Here is a 15,831-nt window from a genome sequence, read left to right as displayed (position 1 = left end):
AACATATTCTGTAGGGAGACAATCCCATCCCACAGTGTAAACACTGACCCATTCAGTGATTCCTGAGGCTCAGTGATTCCTGAGGCTAGACATTATGTAATGACCTCCATAATGTACTGTGCCCTGCGGATGCCAATCCTTACAGAGGCATTCCTACAGTATGTTCTGAAAGCCATAGACGGCCTATTAACCACTTCAACCCTCCACTCATAGTAAAGCTGACCTGAGTTAAAACTGTACTTGGACGGCTTTTTTCAGTCTACACCAAATCTATTTGCCAAAAATAGCCGATCTACAAGCTCACAATGCCTCGCTGTCGCTGCTATTTTTTGTGAATGTTAATTCCCTCCAGAATAGGCATGCTGGGGTTCAAGTTTGAGATGTCTGGCGTGCTCTGGTGTGTGTGTTTACTGGCCTTCTTCTTGTATGGGCAAAATAGAGAATTGTGAGAAATATTGTGAGAATTGTACTCACTGCGTGTTCATGTGACATCCCTTGAGATATGATTTAATGATATTTTTCATATTACTCACTCAATGTCTCGCTTATGGGAGAACGCCCCCCTGGCGTGATCACAGGCGCTCTCCCATAAGCAAGACATTGAGTGAGTAATACTCAAATAACCAGGGTTACGTTTGTAACCTATAGAGAGAGAGAGAGAGAGAGAGAGAGAGAGAGAGAGAGAGAGAGAGAGAGAGACGCGAGCACACACACACACACACACACACACACACACACACACACACACACACACACACACACACACACACACACACACACACACACACACACACACACACACACACACACACACACACACACACACACGTACAGTATAAATGTTTCTCTCTTTCTTTCTGTATAGGTCTTGTGGTGTCATGGATGGCTGGGCCTTACTGTATGCTCTCACCCTGGAATCAAAAACAAGGAATTTGATTCTGATCAGAGCTGGAATGTAGAATGTTCATTGAGGAGATTATGAGATTGAAAGTTGAGAGGCATGTGAAGGAAAACACAGACCTGATTTTGAATTTGGAATGCTAATTGTCTCCGCCAGGCCGAAAGGCATGGCGAGAGAGTATGTTTTCGCCCCTGTCCGTCCGTCCGTCCGTCCGTGTGTGTGTCCGTCCGTGTGTCCTGTCTGTGTGTTAGCAGCTAATCTCTGGCACCGTTGGCCCGGTCGCTCCGAAACTGTGCACACACACTCCCTGGATGCCAATTCAGAACCTCTGGCCCAATTTTTTCACATGGGCCTGTTATAGCGCCACCAGGAGGCCGATTTGTGCAAAACCATTTTTTTTTACATTACTCCTACAGATTTTATCCAAACGTCATGCAAATCGGTACACAGTATCTCTATAGTCATGTGATCAACACAAATCTGTCCGATTTCCCATATTCCATCCTCATTGCCTATGGTTGGCTTCCAAAGTTTGCAGGATTGGTCCGTTTTGAACAAAAAGCCTCAAACTATGCACGCAGCTTGCGATTTCCGTGAATTTTCACACGCACATTCCCACTAGGCCGAGGAAGAAATGCCACCCTTTTCACATTGGCCTGTTATAGCGCCACCAGCAGGTCTAATTTAGCAAAACAAATTTTTTGAACAAAATTGCTCAAATCATGAATGCAGTGTCCGATTGCTGTGAAAGACCTAATAATAAATGGCACCCTTTTCACATTGGCCTATTATAGCGCCACCAGGAGGCCACAATAACGTACCTGACCTGGCGGAGACCTGTGCTCCGAGGAGCACTTTTTCTAGTTTAGTTTATTATCATTTTATGTATTTTCCTATATCCCTGGGCACTAACTTAAATGAGTTTGAATGCTTCAACATACAGTATGAAGTGGGTCAAGATTAGTTTAATGTTTTAGGATTAGGTGTGATTAGGCCAATCACTGGAAACATATTTTTCCAAATACGCAAGATTAATTCTTCTATTCTGCACCCTACATTCCACAATCAAATGAATCAGAGAATTAAAGTCCATCACTTTATCCCCATCTGAACTCTTTAAATATGAAAATGTCTGGTAACAATTATTTTGCCCTCATGCGAGCTGTATCATGGTGCTGTGAGATTTCTAAACATCATTGACAAGAAAGAGCATATTTGGTAAACTTTTCAAAAAGCCCCAGTCACACTACATGGACAGTGAATGGCTGAGAACTGACATAATGCAGTTACATCATTTTTGTTCCATCGTTATTGCTTTTGGTTCATGAAATCTAAGCTCCAATCCATGATTCAAACATCAACAACTAGCCCGGCCACAACAACCAAAATTCGTCGTTTGGGCTTTGAGGCATTTTTCTCTGTCAAATTGCGTCATTAGCAGATTTTTTAAGGTAAAATAGTATATTATATTATATTATATTATATTATATTATATTATATTATATTATATTATATTATATTATATTATATTATATTATATCATAAATTGACTTTTATTTTAAGGCCCGGAAAAGCTCAGAAAAATTAAATCCATTTGAGTAAAACTCAAGAATCTGTGATCATATACACAACATTTCTATGGTCAAATTAAAGTTCCACACTGAAACTTTAACCACATGAACCCTAACGTCCTGGACAAGTCTAATAGGCAAACATAGGCAAACATTCAGCAAAACTGCCGATATACAAGTTCACAACGTATCACTTTGCGACACGTTGTGTGAGCTTGTAGATCGTCTATGTTCGCTATTTGACGCACAACAGTTTATGTGGTTAGAAAAGTGTAGTTTTTGCTTTCCAGTCAGAGTTAAAAACCAACCCAAACACAGCAGAGTCACAACAGACTTCTCTCAGGCAAAAGGGATGAATTTGTGGCTTTCTTCTGGAAAAGGTCCAGCGACTTTGCAGGCCACAGATACAGGATCAAATAAAACAATTTTGGAACAGGGCCCCAGCACCAGTTAGTGAGAAGGTCGGACCGGGGGGGAAATGTGGTTGAAGTCTAAAGACTTATTTGTGTTTTATTGGCTGATGTTCCCATCTGTGAAATGGCGGTTACGGGCAGATGATTTATTGGTTGCGTGTGCCACATTGCGTGTGGTGGGGAAGCCAATGGAGATGGATGGCCCAAATAAAAGTGATTCCACCATGATGTCAATGTATGACTGAAGCCGTAATAGTGTGTTTTTCTGTTCTGTGGTTTGCCATACAGTGTGACACTTTACTCCAAACTGCAATGCTCTCTATGTGTTGTTCATGTGTGGTAAGGTTTTTCCACAATACAGTCTCTTTATAATAACATCAGGTGTCTACATGAGATCAGATGTTATTAATGTATGATGCGAAGAAAAGTATATGCGTGTTTCGATAAAATTGCATGCTTTTAAAAAATGTACAGTATGTGTTCAACATTCAGTTGTGCCTTTATGAGTAACAAGCATATTCAAGCTGTTTGAACAAATAAAAGTGTTACCAATAAATAGTACTCCCTCAAAGCTAATAAGAAGCAGAACTCTGCAACTGTTTTATAGTTTTTTATTTCTTGTTACTGAGAGTTACCTGATGACAACGCCACCCCCATGAAATACTACTACAACTATGATATTACTCTTGTTACTACTACCACTACTGCTACTGATACTACTGCTACTACACATGATGCTTCTAGTACTGTATGTATAGTACTGTATGCTAGTATTACTTGTGCTGTAATTCTAAAAATGATACCAGATAACACACCAATTGACAGAAAGAAAAACACTCAAGATCTCCTCCTGTTGTTTTCAGCCAGACAGTAAACACAATATTCAGAGGATAATTAAAACACTATAAGTGTCTGTAAAAAGCAGTTCAGACAGTAGCCTTTGTCTCCAGGAACAAAACAACACATTTAGTCTGGGCCTGACCCTTGAGTAGCCTCTCAGAGGGAGGGGGAAAGAGATAGAAAAGAGAGATATATTGCACAGGAGAGAGAGAGCGAGAGAGCGAGAGAGAGAGAGAGAGAGAGAGAGAGAGAGAGAGAGAGAGAGAGAGAGAGAGAGAGAGAGAGAGAGAGAGAGGCTGAAATGGGAGATGGTAGAGGGGAAAATAAGAAGTAGTGAGACCAAGACAGGGAGTGAGAAACCATTTGAGAGTGAAACAGAGAGGCAGAGAGAGGGAGAGAGAAAGAAAAAAAAAGAGTGTGTGTGTGAGAGAGAGAGAGAGAGAGAGAGAGAGAGAGAGAGAGAGAGAGAGAGAGAGAGAGAGAGAGAGAGAGAGAGAGAGAGAGAGAGAGAACGCACAAGGAGGGGGCACAAAAACAGAGACCTGGAAAAAACTTCAGAGTGATACAGGGAGGAGGAGGCAGAAGGGTTAAGAGAGAGAATTGAGTGTGTGAGAGACTGAGCGAGAGGGAGTGAAAAAGAGAGAAACAGAGAAAAAGTCTAGAGAGGGAGAGGGAGAGAGAGAGAGAGAGAGAGAGAGAGAGAGAGAGAGAGAGAGAGAGAGAGAGAGAGAGAGAGAGAGAGAGAGAGAGAGAGAGAGAGCAGGACAGAACTTTAGAGTAAAAAGATAGAGACCAGCAGAGAGAGAGAGAGAGTGATCCAGATAGATAAATGGGATGTTTGTTTTGCCTCTCTGCCCTCAAGTCTTTCAGGAGTGAAAGGACCCTTTGAAGAAGAAAAGAAGAGACAGAAGAAGAAGAAAAGAAGAAGAAGGTGATAGGAGAGGGTGTATGTCATCCTGTCGTGGTCCAGACTGCTAAGTTATCCTTAGACACCAGTCACAGCAGAGCCACCTGTGGACCTGGCAGAGAGCAGCAGCCGAGGGGGCGTCCAGGCATGAACGACATCAAGCTGGCCATGCTGGGCAGTGAGGGAGCTGGGAAATCAGGTGGGTGACACCATGTGGGGTGCTGGACAGTGGTGGGAAAAGTATACTCACATTTTTCACTTAAGTAAAAGTATCGATACTGCAATGTAGAAATACTCTGTTTACAGGTAAAAGTCTGCAATTCAAAATGTACTTGAGTAAAAGTACAAAAGTATTGGTATCAAAATGTAGTTAAAGTACCAAAAGTAGAAAGTACTCATTACGCAGAATGTACCATTTCACAACTTTTCAAATGTATACATCTTTTGAAAATAGGCTCGCACGCACGCACGCACGCACGCACGCACGCACGCACGCACGCACGCACGCACGCACACACACACACACACACACACACACACACACACACACACACACACACACACACACACACACACACACACACACACACACACACACACACACACACACACACACACACAGGCAGAGATTGGGTGTAGAGGGGGAAAAAGAGCAGGAGCAGACCAAGTATACAGAGCCAATGTTATGTACAGTATAATGTGCCATGATTTCATGGTAAAACTTGGGGCCCAATTTCTTTTAGAGCAACATCAACTCTAAATGTGCATGCACATGTCTTGTACTATTGAGCAGGTGTGTAAGAACCCACTTAAGTTCTTTTTCTGAGTAATTGATTTGGTATTGTATGGTAATGTATGGCACTGAACTGCATGTACAGTACTAAGCTCCAAAGTGACTATAATTAAAAAAATATTGCTAGTATATATCATTATTGCATACTATTGACCTTATCAAGCATAATTAGCTCTTCAGCTTCAACATTTGCTTTCTTTTTAATTACTCTACCCAGTAATTATTTTTGTATAATTTTACATTCCTTCCTTAAAGGTAGTGTAAGTGATATTTTTGTGTGAAAAGACCAAAGCTCTATATTCAGATATCATTGCCGTACAGTATTCAGTAACAGGGGTCTACCTGTCTCTCCAGCTCTTTAATAAGCAGAAAACACATTTACATGTGGGTTGCCAGTTTCATATAATCAGGAGAGAGTACCCATTTATCAGCTTAAATTTGATAGCGTTCCAGTTCCAATTTTGTCTACTCATTTCTTGGTGTCATCTGTTCCAATTTCACATGTTTATCCTGTATCCTGTATGACTGATTGGAGAAAATTGGTATACCTGAAAATGCATTTTCTGTTTACTAAAGAGCTGGAGAGGCAGGGAGACCCCTGTTACTGAACAAACACTCTATCAATGACTACTAATATACAAAATATCACTTAGTGGACCTTTAAATGTCTGTCATTTGCATCCCAGTGCCTTCCTGGAACTTGTTATACTGTGTGCATGTACAGTCAGTAACAAATAGATGCCTTTTGACCATGACTTGAGAGTTTAGAAATAGTGTTGAGCTGTTGAGTACTGCATGAATGACTTAGATGTAAACATATACAGTTCAATGTAATGCATGCACATCCACAAATTTGACCGGTGCAGGAAATATCTGCACACCAAGACCTTTGTCAGGTTACGAAGACCTAGACTCTTCGTCACGAAGACCTAGACTCTTCGTCAGGGACATGTAGGCCTACCTGACTTAGACCTAGTCCTAAACCGTAACAGGTTTTAAACACTAACCACAGTCTCATATAATACTATACAATGAAGATGTTAAAGTAATAAGGTATGTATAAGGACATATAACATAAAAAGGGTAGACCAATGTAAATCATTGAAACTAACACAATAATACAAGTCACGACTCACAATGTTGACTGAAACAGCTAGGTTCCAATCAGATGGAGCTGCATACAGTTCAGTTTGGTCTAAAGAGACAGAGAGCATAATTCTGGGGGTGTAAACATTCTCACTTGTTTGCAACTTGAGAGGTGATTTTAAGCTTATTGGGAATTTACTGTGACAACGATAAAAATCATGAAAATGTTTATGAACTGTTCTCATGGTTTTTCTTTCGTTTTCTGCCCAGTTTAGTCATGGCCTTTTACCCCTCATGTGTATAGTCCCTGTCAGCATACCAACCCCTATTTGTTGGTCTTGGGGAGGACCTATGTACTGTAGATAACAATGCGTCTTCTCCACACATGGAGTCACCAAGCACAGTGAGTTTTCACTGGGATAGTGTAACGCGTGAGGAGGAACATGACATGATCCCTTCCAGTTCCACCCTTCCAGTGTTCATTGGAGTGCCCGGCCAAGCCGGAGGCACTGCTGAGGAATCAAACCCCAGTCTCCATGGTGGTGGGCAGGAACTTTGCCTCTAACACCCTATAAAATATATCATTGTAGCCTATCTACAATTGCAGTATGATGCCTCCTATAGTGAAACACACTGTCACTCGTCTACTGGCTTTATTCACATAGTGATTTGACTAAATGATACTGGGACAGTCAAATTAATTTGCTGAGCTTTTCAATTTGAATTATGTGTCTGTTTTAAAGTCACATAATGTTTGATTACATTATTGCCTGGAACCACACTGTGAACAGCTCTGTACATTTAAAGTCATGATTTAAGTTCTGGATTAAAAACTAATAAAATTGAGTTAAAAGGCATCCATGTGTCATTGTGTCACGGTTTTGGTGGTCAAATAAATTCTGTATTGCATGTTTAGGCCTCAATAAAAATGCAGGTCAGAACAAGGCAGGGGCTCGGTTCTAAGAGCCCAGTGAGTGTGTCCTGTTGAGTGTCACTATTGACTCTCTGTGGCAGCGGTGCTTGTGGTTGGAGAGGTTGTCTGGATCTGTTCTACACTGCTTTCATAAAACAACAGGATGTCTCTCTGACCTTCCCCCAAATGATTGCCAAGCAGGGCTGTTACTGTGGAGATGCAGTGTGGAGGACATGGTGCTCTGTGTGTGTGTGTATGTGTGTGTGTGTGTGTGTGTGTGCGTGCGTGCGTGCGTGCGTGCGTGCGTGCGTGCGTGCGTGCGTGCGTGCGTGCGTGCGTGCGTGCGTGCGTGTGTGCGTGCGTGCGTGCGTGCGTGCGCGTGTGTGTGTGTGTGTGTGTGTGTGTGTGTGTGTGTGTGCGCGCGCACGCACACATGTGCGTGTGTATAGACCTATATACAGAATGAGGGTCCATTTAGCAGTTTTTTGGGCTTGATTCTACATGCAACTGTACTACACACGTCTCCATAAGTGTAACCATGAATCCGGTCCAATTGGTCACATTTCTGCTGCTGGTGGTGTGAGCTATCCAGAGTCCCACTGCTGATGCCAACGAGGGGCAGGTACATAATGAAGCCATTGTTTCACTGCAGTCTAATGTGTCTCTGTCCCCCCACAGCTGTCCTGGTGAGGTTCCTGACCCGGAGATTCATCGGTGAATATGCCTCCAATGCTAGTGAGTGTTCTCTCAGCATTGTAGCTTCATGATGTTGCAAGGGTTTCGCCGTTGGTTGGTGGAAAGCAACTTTTGTCCTCAGAAACCATGGATATTGTTGGATTTTCAGAGATATGTTAAAGGAGTATTTCACCCCAAAAAAATCTTATTTTCTATCAATTACACACCCCATGAAGCCTTGAATTCATGTTTTTTTTTTTTGTCGCATTCCTTAGCCAATAATTTGATGACCGGGTGTATTTCCGGTAGGAGACACAAAGAGTCTACTTTGTGTCTCCTACCAGATACAGTAGCATCTTTACGCCGGTAATACAAATATTGGCTTAAAAACTAAAACAAATCATGAATTCAAGGCCTTATGGGGTGTGCAATTGATATTTTTTTTGGGGTGAACTACTCCTTTAACTATATATGTGGAGTGACTCGAGTCTATACTTCATATGATTGATTGATTGCACAACTATGTCTTTATGCTGCATGATTTCCCTGTGGTTTTACTCCTTATCGCAGACTCCCTGTACCATAAGAGAATGTCCATCGATGGAAGACAGCTAAACCTGGATGTGTTTGACCCCTGCTCACAGGTACAATGAAACAACAGCCCACTCAAACATTGCTATATAGATCTCACTATGAGAAAGGCTTGTAGTGGCTGATGAACTCAATCCACCTCGATTATTCACAATTTCTTGAAATGGTGATTTTTGTGCTAAATCTCAACCAACATAAATTCAGAGTCTACATTATTATGTTACATGAAAAGGTAGGCTAGTGTTCATGTATGTTTTGATTCCTTCATAAATTATTAATATTGTACAGCAATAACAATGGGCAGTGTCCACAAACACTGCAATATACCTACACATCACTGCTACTATAGAATGGCACTATACAAACATTGCTACTGTACACAGCTCTGACCTCAAACGAACTCCGTCCTGCTCAAATGTTTACCTTCGCCAAGCACGTGTACCTTCCATTCCCCACTTAATGTTGAGGGTCCAGTGAGATTTATGAGTGTCCTGAGGAAATGTGGGCCGATGACTGGGCCCTTTGAAGAAAAGGAGCCACGCAGCCTGCGCTGCCTCTCCACCAACGAGGCCAGAGTGCTGAGAGGACCTTTTGCTGCTTTATTGGTATTGCCCCCAGCCATTGTCCTCCTCTGCTAAGTTCACTGTAAAGCCGAGTCCTCCTTAAGAAGGAATGCTATACATTGAGTCTTCCCCTTCCTTTATGACCTGGCCTTCATTCTGTGGAGAACGTAAGGAAAAAAACAGCGGAGGTACTGTAGGAATAATGGCACTTTTTATGGCATTGAGGCATCTGTGTTCCAGGGGTTCAGACACGTGCTTTGGCTGCATGTCCTTCTTACTGTTAAGTACCCCCCCCCTAAGTTCATTATAGGTTGTATGATGACATATTTTCTCAGTGCACGTGCCATGGTGTCATTCAGGATAAGAACTACTGCAGAAAAGTTATGGAATGATGCCGTAATTTTAAACCTGATTAGAGAGCTTATTTAATTAATCATGGTACCAATAATAAAATCAAACAATATTCTTAAGGGTATTTGATACAATGGTTACAAATTATTTTGTGTTATAATAATACTAGTTCATTTGTTACCACAAGAGTTGGCAATCATTAAAGAACAGATAACTGTGATTTGTATTTGCATTGTTTGATCATGTCTTTTATCAGTCACATAGCTTGTAGTCAGAGATGGCATTGTTATTGTTACTTGTTTAGTCTAAAGTTCCCAAGAACTGTGCACACAACGAGACAAAACTAACAACACAGCAATTGTGACAGTGAAATTGTCAACGTGATACAAAAATAAAGTAATATCACTTGGCAGGACACCAGCGTTATCCTTGGCACCATGTGACTGTGTTCATCTGTATTCATGTGCTTTCATGCTCCAAAATTACGTTGTCTCGAGCCTGTTTCATTATCAGGATCTGATGAATAAAGTTGAACGTGATTTGGCAGGGCTCAGAGGCCAGGTGTATCCTGGAGGAGCCGGTGGACTGGGCAGACGGATTTGTGGTGGTTTACAACATCAGCGACAGAACCTCCTTCATCGATGCCAAGAACATCCTGCAGCAGATCAGGGAGGCACGCACAGACAACACAGACAACTCCAAAGGGTAAGAAGCAGTACAATGATGTTTTTTTAGCCTACGTTTAGACCAGGGGTGGGCAACTTTGATGATGGAGATTGCCACTATATATCCACACTCACTCCAGAGTGCCACATTGCATATAATATTCTTTGCTATTTTTGAATTAGAATCCTGAAAAGTAAAAATGTTATTTAATTTTAATTGCATTTAGTTATACTTATGTTAACTTTATGAACTTAAATACAAATACATTGGACATAAAAAAGACAGTAGAATTAATACTAGTCATTAAGCTACTGAAGTAATTAAAGCGGGTCATGTTTGGAATTGGAACAGCTGAAATCAATAATATATCAGTATTCCGATATTAATCTGCGGGCCGCAGTTCTTAGCTACATTGTACTGTACCTTGGACCATGAGGTTGTAGATCTGTGTTGCACTCTAAAGTACAGCTTTTAATTATACATTTTCCAGAATAAATGTTTATAAACTAAATAAACGAATCAATGGACTGTACTATACCATTAGATGCACAGGTGTGGTGTAACCAGCAGAAGACGCTTGAAAGTGATAGTCAAATAGTGATATTATGGAAAAGTAACTCTGAAAATGTGTTTGGTGATTGACAAACTAGATAAATGCTGCTTGAATTTTCCCTGTGTGGTAAACACACTCGATGTTATGGTAACATCGGGCCTAAGCCATAAGTTTGCTTTCTCTGCCAAGCACAAATTAAAGGTGCTGATATTTTTGGTTAAAAGCAAAAGATTTTGGTTAAAAAAGTTATTAAAAAGTTAATTATATTAACTATATTCTGATAGTAATCATTGCTACAGAGTGTTTGTTCAGTAAGAGGAGTCTCCCCGTCTTTCCAGCTCTTTAGTAAACAGAAAATAGTAGGTCATCTTCATAACCTCCAGGCAAATAATCTCTACAATAATAATAACTTTACTCTACAAACACTCGAAATACACTGGCATGGGCTGCAGTTTGAGGTATGCTGGAAAGTTTGACAAGACCTGACATGATAGATTGAGGGATTCACCTCAGGCCCATAAACATGACGCAGATACAGTCCAAAGACCAGAAAGTGGGCCATATCCAACATGCCACATGCTCCATAAAGATCCATCATGTAACAGGAAGAGATTTGCTGTTGGTATTTGGGTCATAATGCCTGCACAGATTGGGAAAAAAATAATATCTGTAGTGATGAATGAATATCAGGTGGCAAAAGCAACAATATTGTGTCCTCCTGAAGCTTTTACTCCATTTCTGGTCCCATTACTGTTTAACCAATGACCAGCTACTTTATTACCAGCGATCACAAGGGACAGTTAACATGAATACACATAATAAGCATAACGTCAATAGTTTGATTCCTATAGTAGCTGTTAACCTGTTGATGATAACATTTGTAGTTGTAGTCCTTGATTTTTGTTAGATGACTAGTCTATGGTTTTGAATTGTCAAGGAGCATGTTGTACCTTGTACTCATTCACTCAATAAAAATAAAACAAATTAAAAAAGATAGCATTTGTAGTTTCAACCCAAAAGTCCCAATGGCTGTCCTCATTTGATTACCAAGGAACAGACCAGTCTGGGGTCTGAATCTGATTTGTGACCTGGGCCACTTGCAGGGGCGCCGATATTTATAAGCTCTAGTGGGTGCCCAACCTGGCACACATGCACGAAAAATTTTGCGGGTTTTGGCCGGATAATTTACTTTTTTGGGGGGGTTTTGTAACTTTATTTCGGTTAATTTGATTTTTATTTTTTTGACCAGCACCCAGTGGGTGCTCCTCACCCACAGTGGGTGCTTTAGCCCCGAGGCACCCACAGTATCGGCGCCCCTTGTCATTCTTGATTCCAGTTCAGTTCAGGACTCGTATCACAGGTTATGTCCTGACCCAGGCCTGCCTTCAAATACCTGTCCTCATAACTGCCTTCAAATAAATCGTCTCTGTTGGGTGGAAACCTCATATGTCCAACACTGTTACTTCAGTCAGGAACACTCACGTCAAAGTAGATTTTATGGAATACAGTTAAGCTTGGCGTTAAAGGCTCCGCTCTTGGAGATATTCCCTGAATTTTGTCCAAGCAGCATGCTATGCAAAATCAAGGAATGTTAAGCAAAACCCCCATAGGGATACAATATCAAACAATAAGCAATACATTGACATATTAGTTTGAATTAGCAAATATAATATCACAAGTATTTGAGCCTATGCCAGACACTGATCAAAAGGTGGAGGCTGGGGCGGAGGAGGCAGCTAAGCAGTAGACAAGCAGGCAGCAAGACAAGCAGAGACCTAGTGAATGCAAAGCCGTATTTAAAGGGACCTCCTTGTTAAGGAGTATGAATGTGTGACGTAATGTCCTGCATGAACTAACGCTATGCTTCATTTTTCAGGATTAAAATTCAAAAATAGCGCGCCGTGTTTCAAGCTTGTGGATCTGCTACTTTTGATAGTTTTGTGTGACGCTGTAGTATGATCAAGTAGGGTGCTGATTTACGAAAAAAAAACAAAAAAAGATGGAGATCAGAGGTTTCTGCCCGACTGTCCAAATAAAATGTTCCTCGCTTGTGTCCGTCCGTCTCTCCCAGGGAGAACGAGGTGCCCGTCTGCCTGGTGGGCAACAAGCAGGACCTGTGCTACGCCCGGCAAGTTGGCGAGGAGGAGGGCCGCTGTCTGGCTCAGGAGAACCACTGCCACTTCCAGGAGGTGTCGGCGGCTGAGAGTTACCAGGACATCGCCAACCTCTTCACACAGCTCATTCGTCACGTGATGGAGCATCTGAAATACCGCGCCGACCGCCGCCGCTACAGCGGCTCCAAGTCCATGGCCAAGCTCATCAACAACGTCTTTGGAAAAAGGAGGAAGTCTGTGTGATGGCTTGAGTCAGTGTTATTGTAGGGGCTTTCTGTGAGGTTGGCTGGACTGAGTTTGTCTTGGGTTCTCTGAAATCAAAATAAGAGGGAACTTGGCATTTGAACAAGAAGTAAATGTGCTGTGTCTGAAAACTACTGCAGTACATTCATATTCCTATCAGTAAGCGCGATACCAGCGGTTTTAAATTTCAAGGACCCCAGAGCGTACAAATTGAACCAAATGGACCTGTAACCCTTAAGGGTCCATTTGGTTCCAATTTTACGCTCTCAGACTTGTAAGGATCCATCTGGATCCCCCTCAAAGAGCCCTGCGAGTCCCTAGACCCCACTTTGAGCAAAACTGCACTATACATTCAAATGATGCGTACTGTTGCATGTAAATACTACCAACACGTTAAGTGGCAATTTCAACATGTTACATTCAAACCATTCTCTAAACCACATACTGTCACACAAGAATGAAACACTCCACAGGTATTTCACTCACTACCATGTCAGGATATCATTATAGATATTGGAATTTGGAAACATATTTGTCTACTAAAACCATTCTTAACAAAACAACTGATCAGCAGATATTACACACTTTTTGGACATGCAGACTCATTTCTCTTCACGTTTCAAGAAAGTATATATTTTTTAAAAGCTTATGAGCTATATAATGTTAATAGAGCCATGGGTTATAAGGCCTATCTTGTTTACATGCTTTAAAAGCTCCCCCACAAGTCAGTACAGTATACGTTATTTTTGTATCGTTCCCTTAGATAAGTAATGTATGGCTAACAACAACATTTTTTAAGTAACTTGTAAATATGAAGTAGTATAATACTCATTTTGTTTTTCAGTTCAGCCGATTTAGCATTTCGAAATATCTACAGAAGTGAAAACAACAGAAAGGTTGTGAGAGGACACTCATTCTGTTTGTAGCACATTTAATGTCTCCATTTGCAGTATGTCATAACAAAGTAAATGAAATAAGAATATTACATCAAACCCAGGTATGCAATGTATGTCTTTCTTTTTTTCTTTTTTACAGCGTTTGGTCAATGTTATTACTGTATATACTGTAAAAACATTTTCAGTTTGAGAGGAAATTAAAGTAAAACATGACTTAATAAGACTCCTGTTTTCCTGTGGCTCGGAGCTAAAAAGGAAAACATTCCTTATGTGTGCAGCGTGCTTGCTGAAAGTTTTTTGGGGAAATGACACACGCACAAGCACGCACGCACTCACACACACACACACACACACACACACACACACACACACACACACACACACACACACACACACACACACACACACACACTGGGTTGCCTACCCAGGGGTGGCACACTTTGGAAGTCAGTATAGCCAATGGGAATGGAATATGAAAAATCTGTCTGATACATGATCTTGGTGAGGCCTATATGCAGAGTTGTGTCATGATCCAAAGAACCAAAGAGTTTTTTTTTAATTGTGTGCAGGGCAACCGGACAAAGATCTCAAGATGGTTTCCTTGCTTTTCAACAAACCTGTATTTTTTTTGCAAGGAAATATTCCAATTGTTGGACCCACTAAACTACAGTATCAGTCACCTTAAAACAGCCTGAACAAATTGAACAGCAAGCTTGCAGGGAAGGTGAAAAACATGATGTCATAATAATGTTTTCCTTTGGTGTACAAAACAGGGATATTTCCCATTTGTAACCACTAGATGGCATTAGACTTCTGTTGCCACTTGCAGCCTAGCTTCTAAACAGCATGCTCTTTGGAGGAGGGAGATCATTTATAGGATTTGTGCCCAGTGGAAATCAATCTGCTTACCCTTGCAGTTAGTGTCACACCACGCCCATTAAAGTACACACCAAAGTACTAAACGGATACATACAGCATACTTACAACATCAAATATGTACGGTTATGCTATATAAGCAGTTTGAATGCCAATGGAATTATTGTCACTAAACCTATGGAACACTAAGGTTCTATTCTAACAAGGACTATTATGCCATTTACTATGCTTTTTTGTTAAATCTCTGTTGAATTCTTCCTTTTGAATCTCATTTTCATTGACATTGCAGTGGGCCATCTCTATAGCAATATAGGTTATGTTGAACAATTTTAATGAACTCAGCAACTTTCCCTTTTCCCCATTCAGACATTTCCACACAGGCCTTTTGAAGTTAAAACATATCAGTCCACCAACCCACTGACCTGCTTCAATATTGCATCCCGCACGCTCTCATGAACACACACACACGCGCGCGCACACACACACACACACACACACACACACACACACACACACACACACACACACACACACACACACACACACACACACACACACACACACACACACACACACAAAACAGGTGCAGATGGCCTTTTACTTGTAAATAGGCTACATCAAAGCTTGTTCGTATTTATTTGAGAATGTATCTTGACTCATCATATATTAAAATCATATTTTAAATCTCAGGTGGGTATCTGTAAAGCAAACTATTGTGCACCTATAAAATTGACTGAACTTTTACTTGATTCTGTGCCCTCTCTTTCTCTCTTCCTCTCCCGCATCTCTCCATTACCCTCCCTTTTCTCCCTGCTTGTGTTTCTCATTTCCCGGTGAGCCGCAGAGCGGAGACGGATGACAGCAGAGCCTCCAAGCGTG

The 15,831-nt window shown here is 41.3% G+C and overlaps 1 protein-coding gene across 1 annotated transcript; it reads left to right on the top strand.

Annotated features, from left to right (window-relative positions):
- Positions 1-4,102: 4,102 nt before the first annotated feature.
- rerglb (RERG/RAS-like b) lies at positions 4,103-14,264 on the top strand. Its single transcript, XM_080437177.1, has 5 exons — positions 4,103-4,831; positions 8,103-8,159; positions 8,670-8,743; positions 10,152-10,309; positions 12,895-14,264. The coding sequence occupies exons 1-5, from the start codon at positions 4,780-4,782 to the stop codon at positions 13,178-13,180; spliced, it is 627 nt and encodes a 208-aa protein (XP_080293303.1). The 5' UTR covers positions 4,103-4,779; the 3' UTR covers positions 13,181-14,264.
- Positions 14,265-15,831: the final 1,567 nt, after the last annotated feature.

This window comes from Gymnoscopelus braueri (assembly GCF_963280865.1).
Source record: "Gymnoscopelus braueri genome assembly, chromosome: 9".
NCBI classification, from domain to species: domain Eukaryota; kingdom Metazoa; phylum Chordata; class Actinopteri; order Myctophiformes; family Myctophidae; genus Gymnoscopelus; species Gymnoscopelus braueri.
This window is presented reverse-complemented; position numbering and strand designations above follow the sequence as displayed.

What these genes read in the sequence shown, in the direction of transcription:
- rerglb (XM_080437177.1), top strand. Translation starts at nt 4,780, where the DNA reads ATGAACGACATCAAGCTGGCCATGCTGGGCAGTGAGGGAGCTGGGAAA. An exon ending in TGTTTGACCCCTGCTCACAG is followed by an intron (nt 8,744 to 10,151) that starts GTACAATGAAAC and finishes GTGATTTGGCAG; the next exon opens with GGCTCAGAGGCCAGGTGTAT. An exon ending in AACACAGACAACTCCAAAGG is followed by an intron (nt 10,310 to 12,894) that starts GTAAGAAGCAGT and finishes CGTCTCTCCCAG; the next exon opens with GGAGAACGAGGTGCCCGTCT.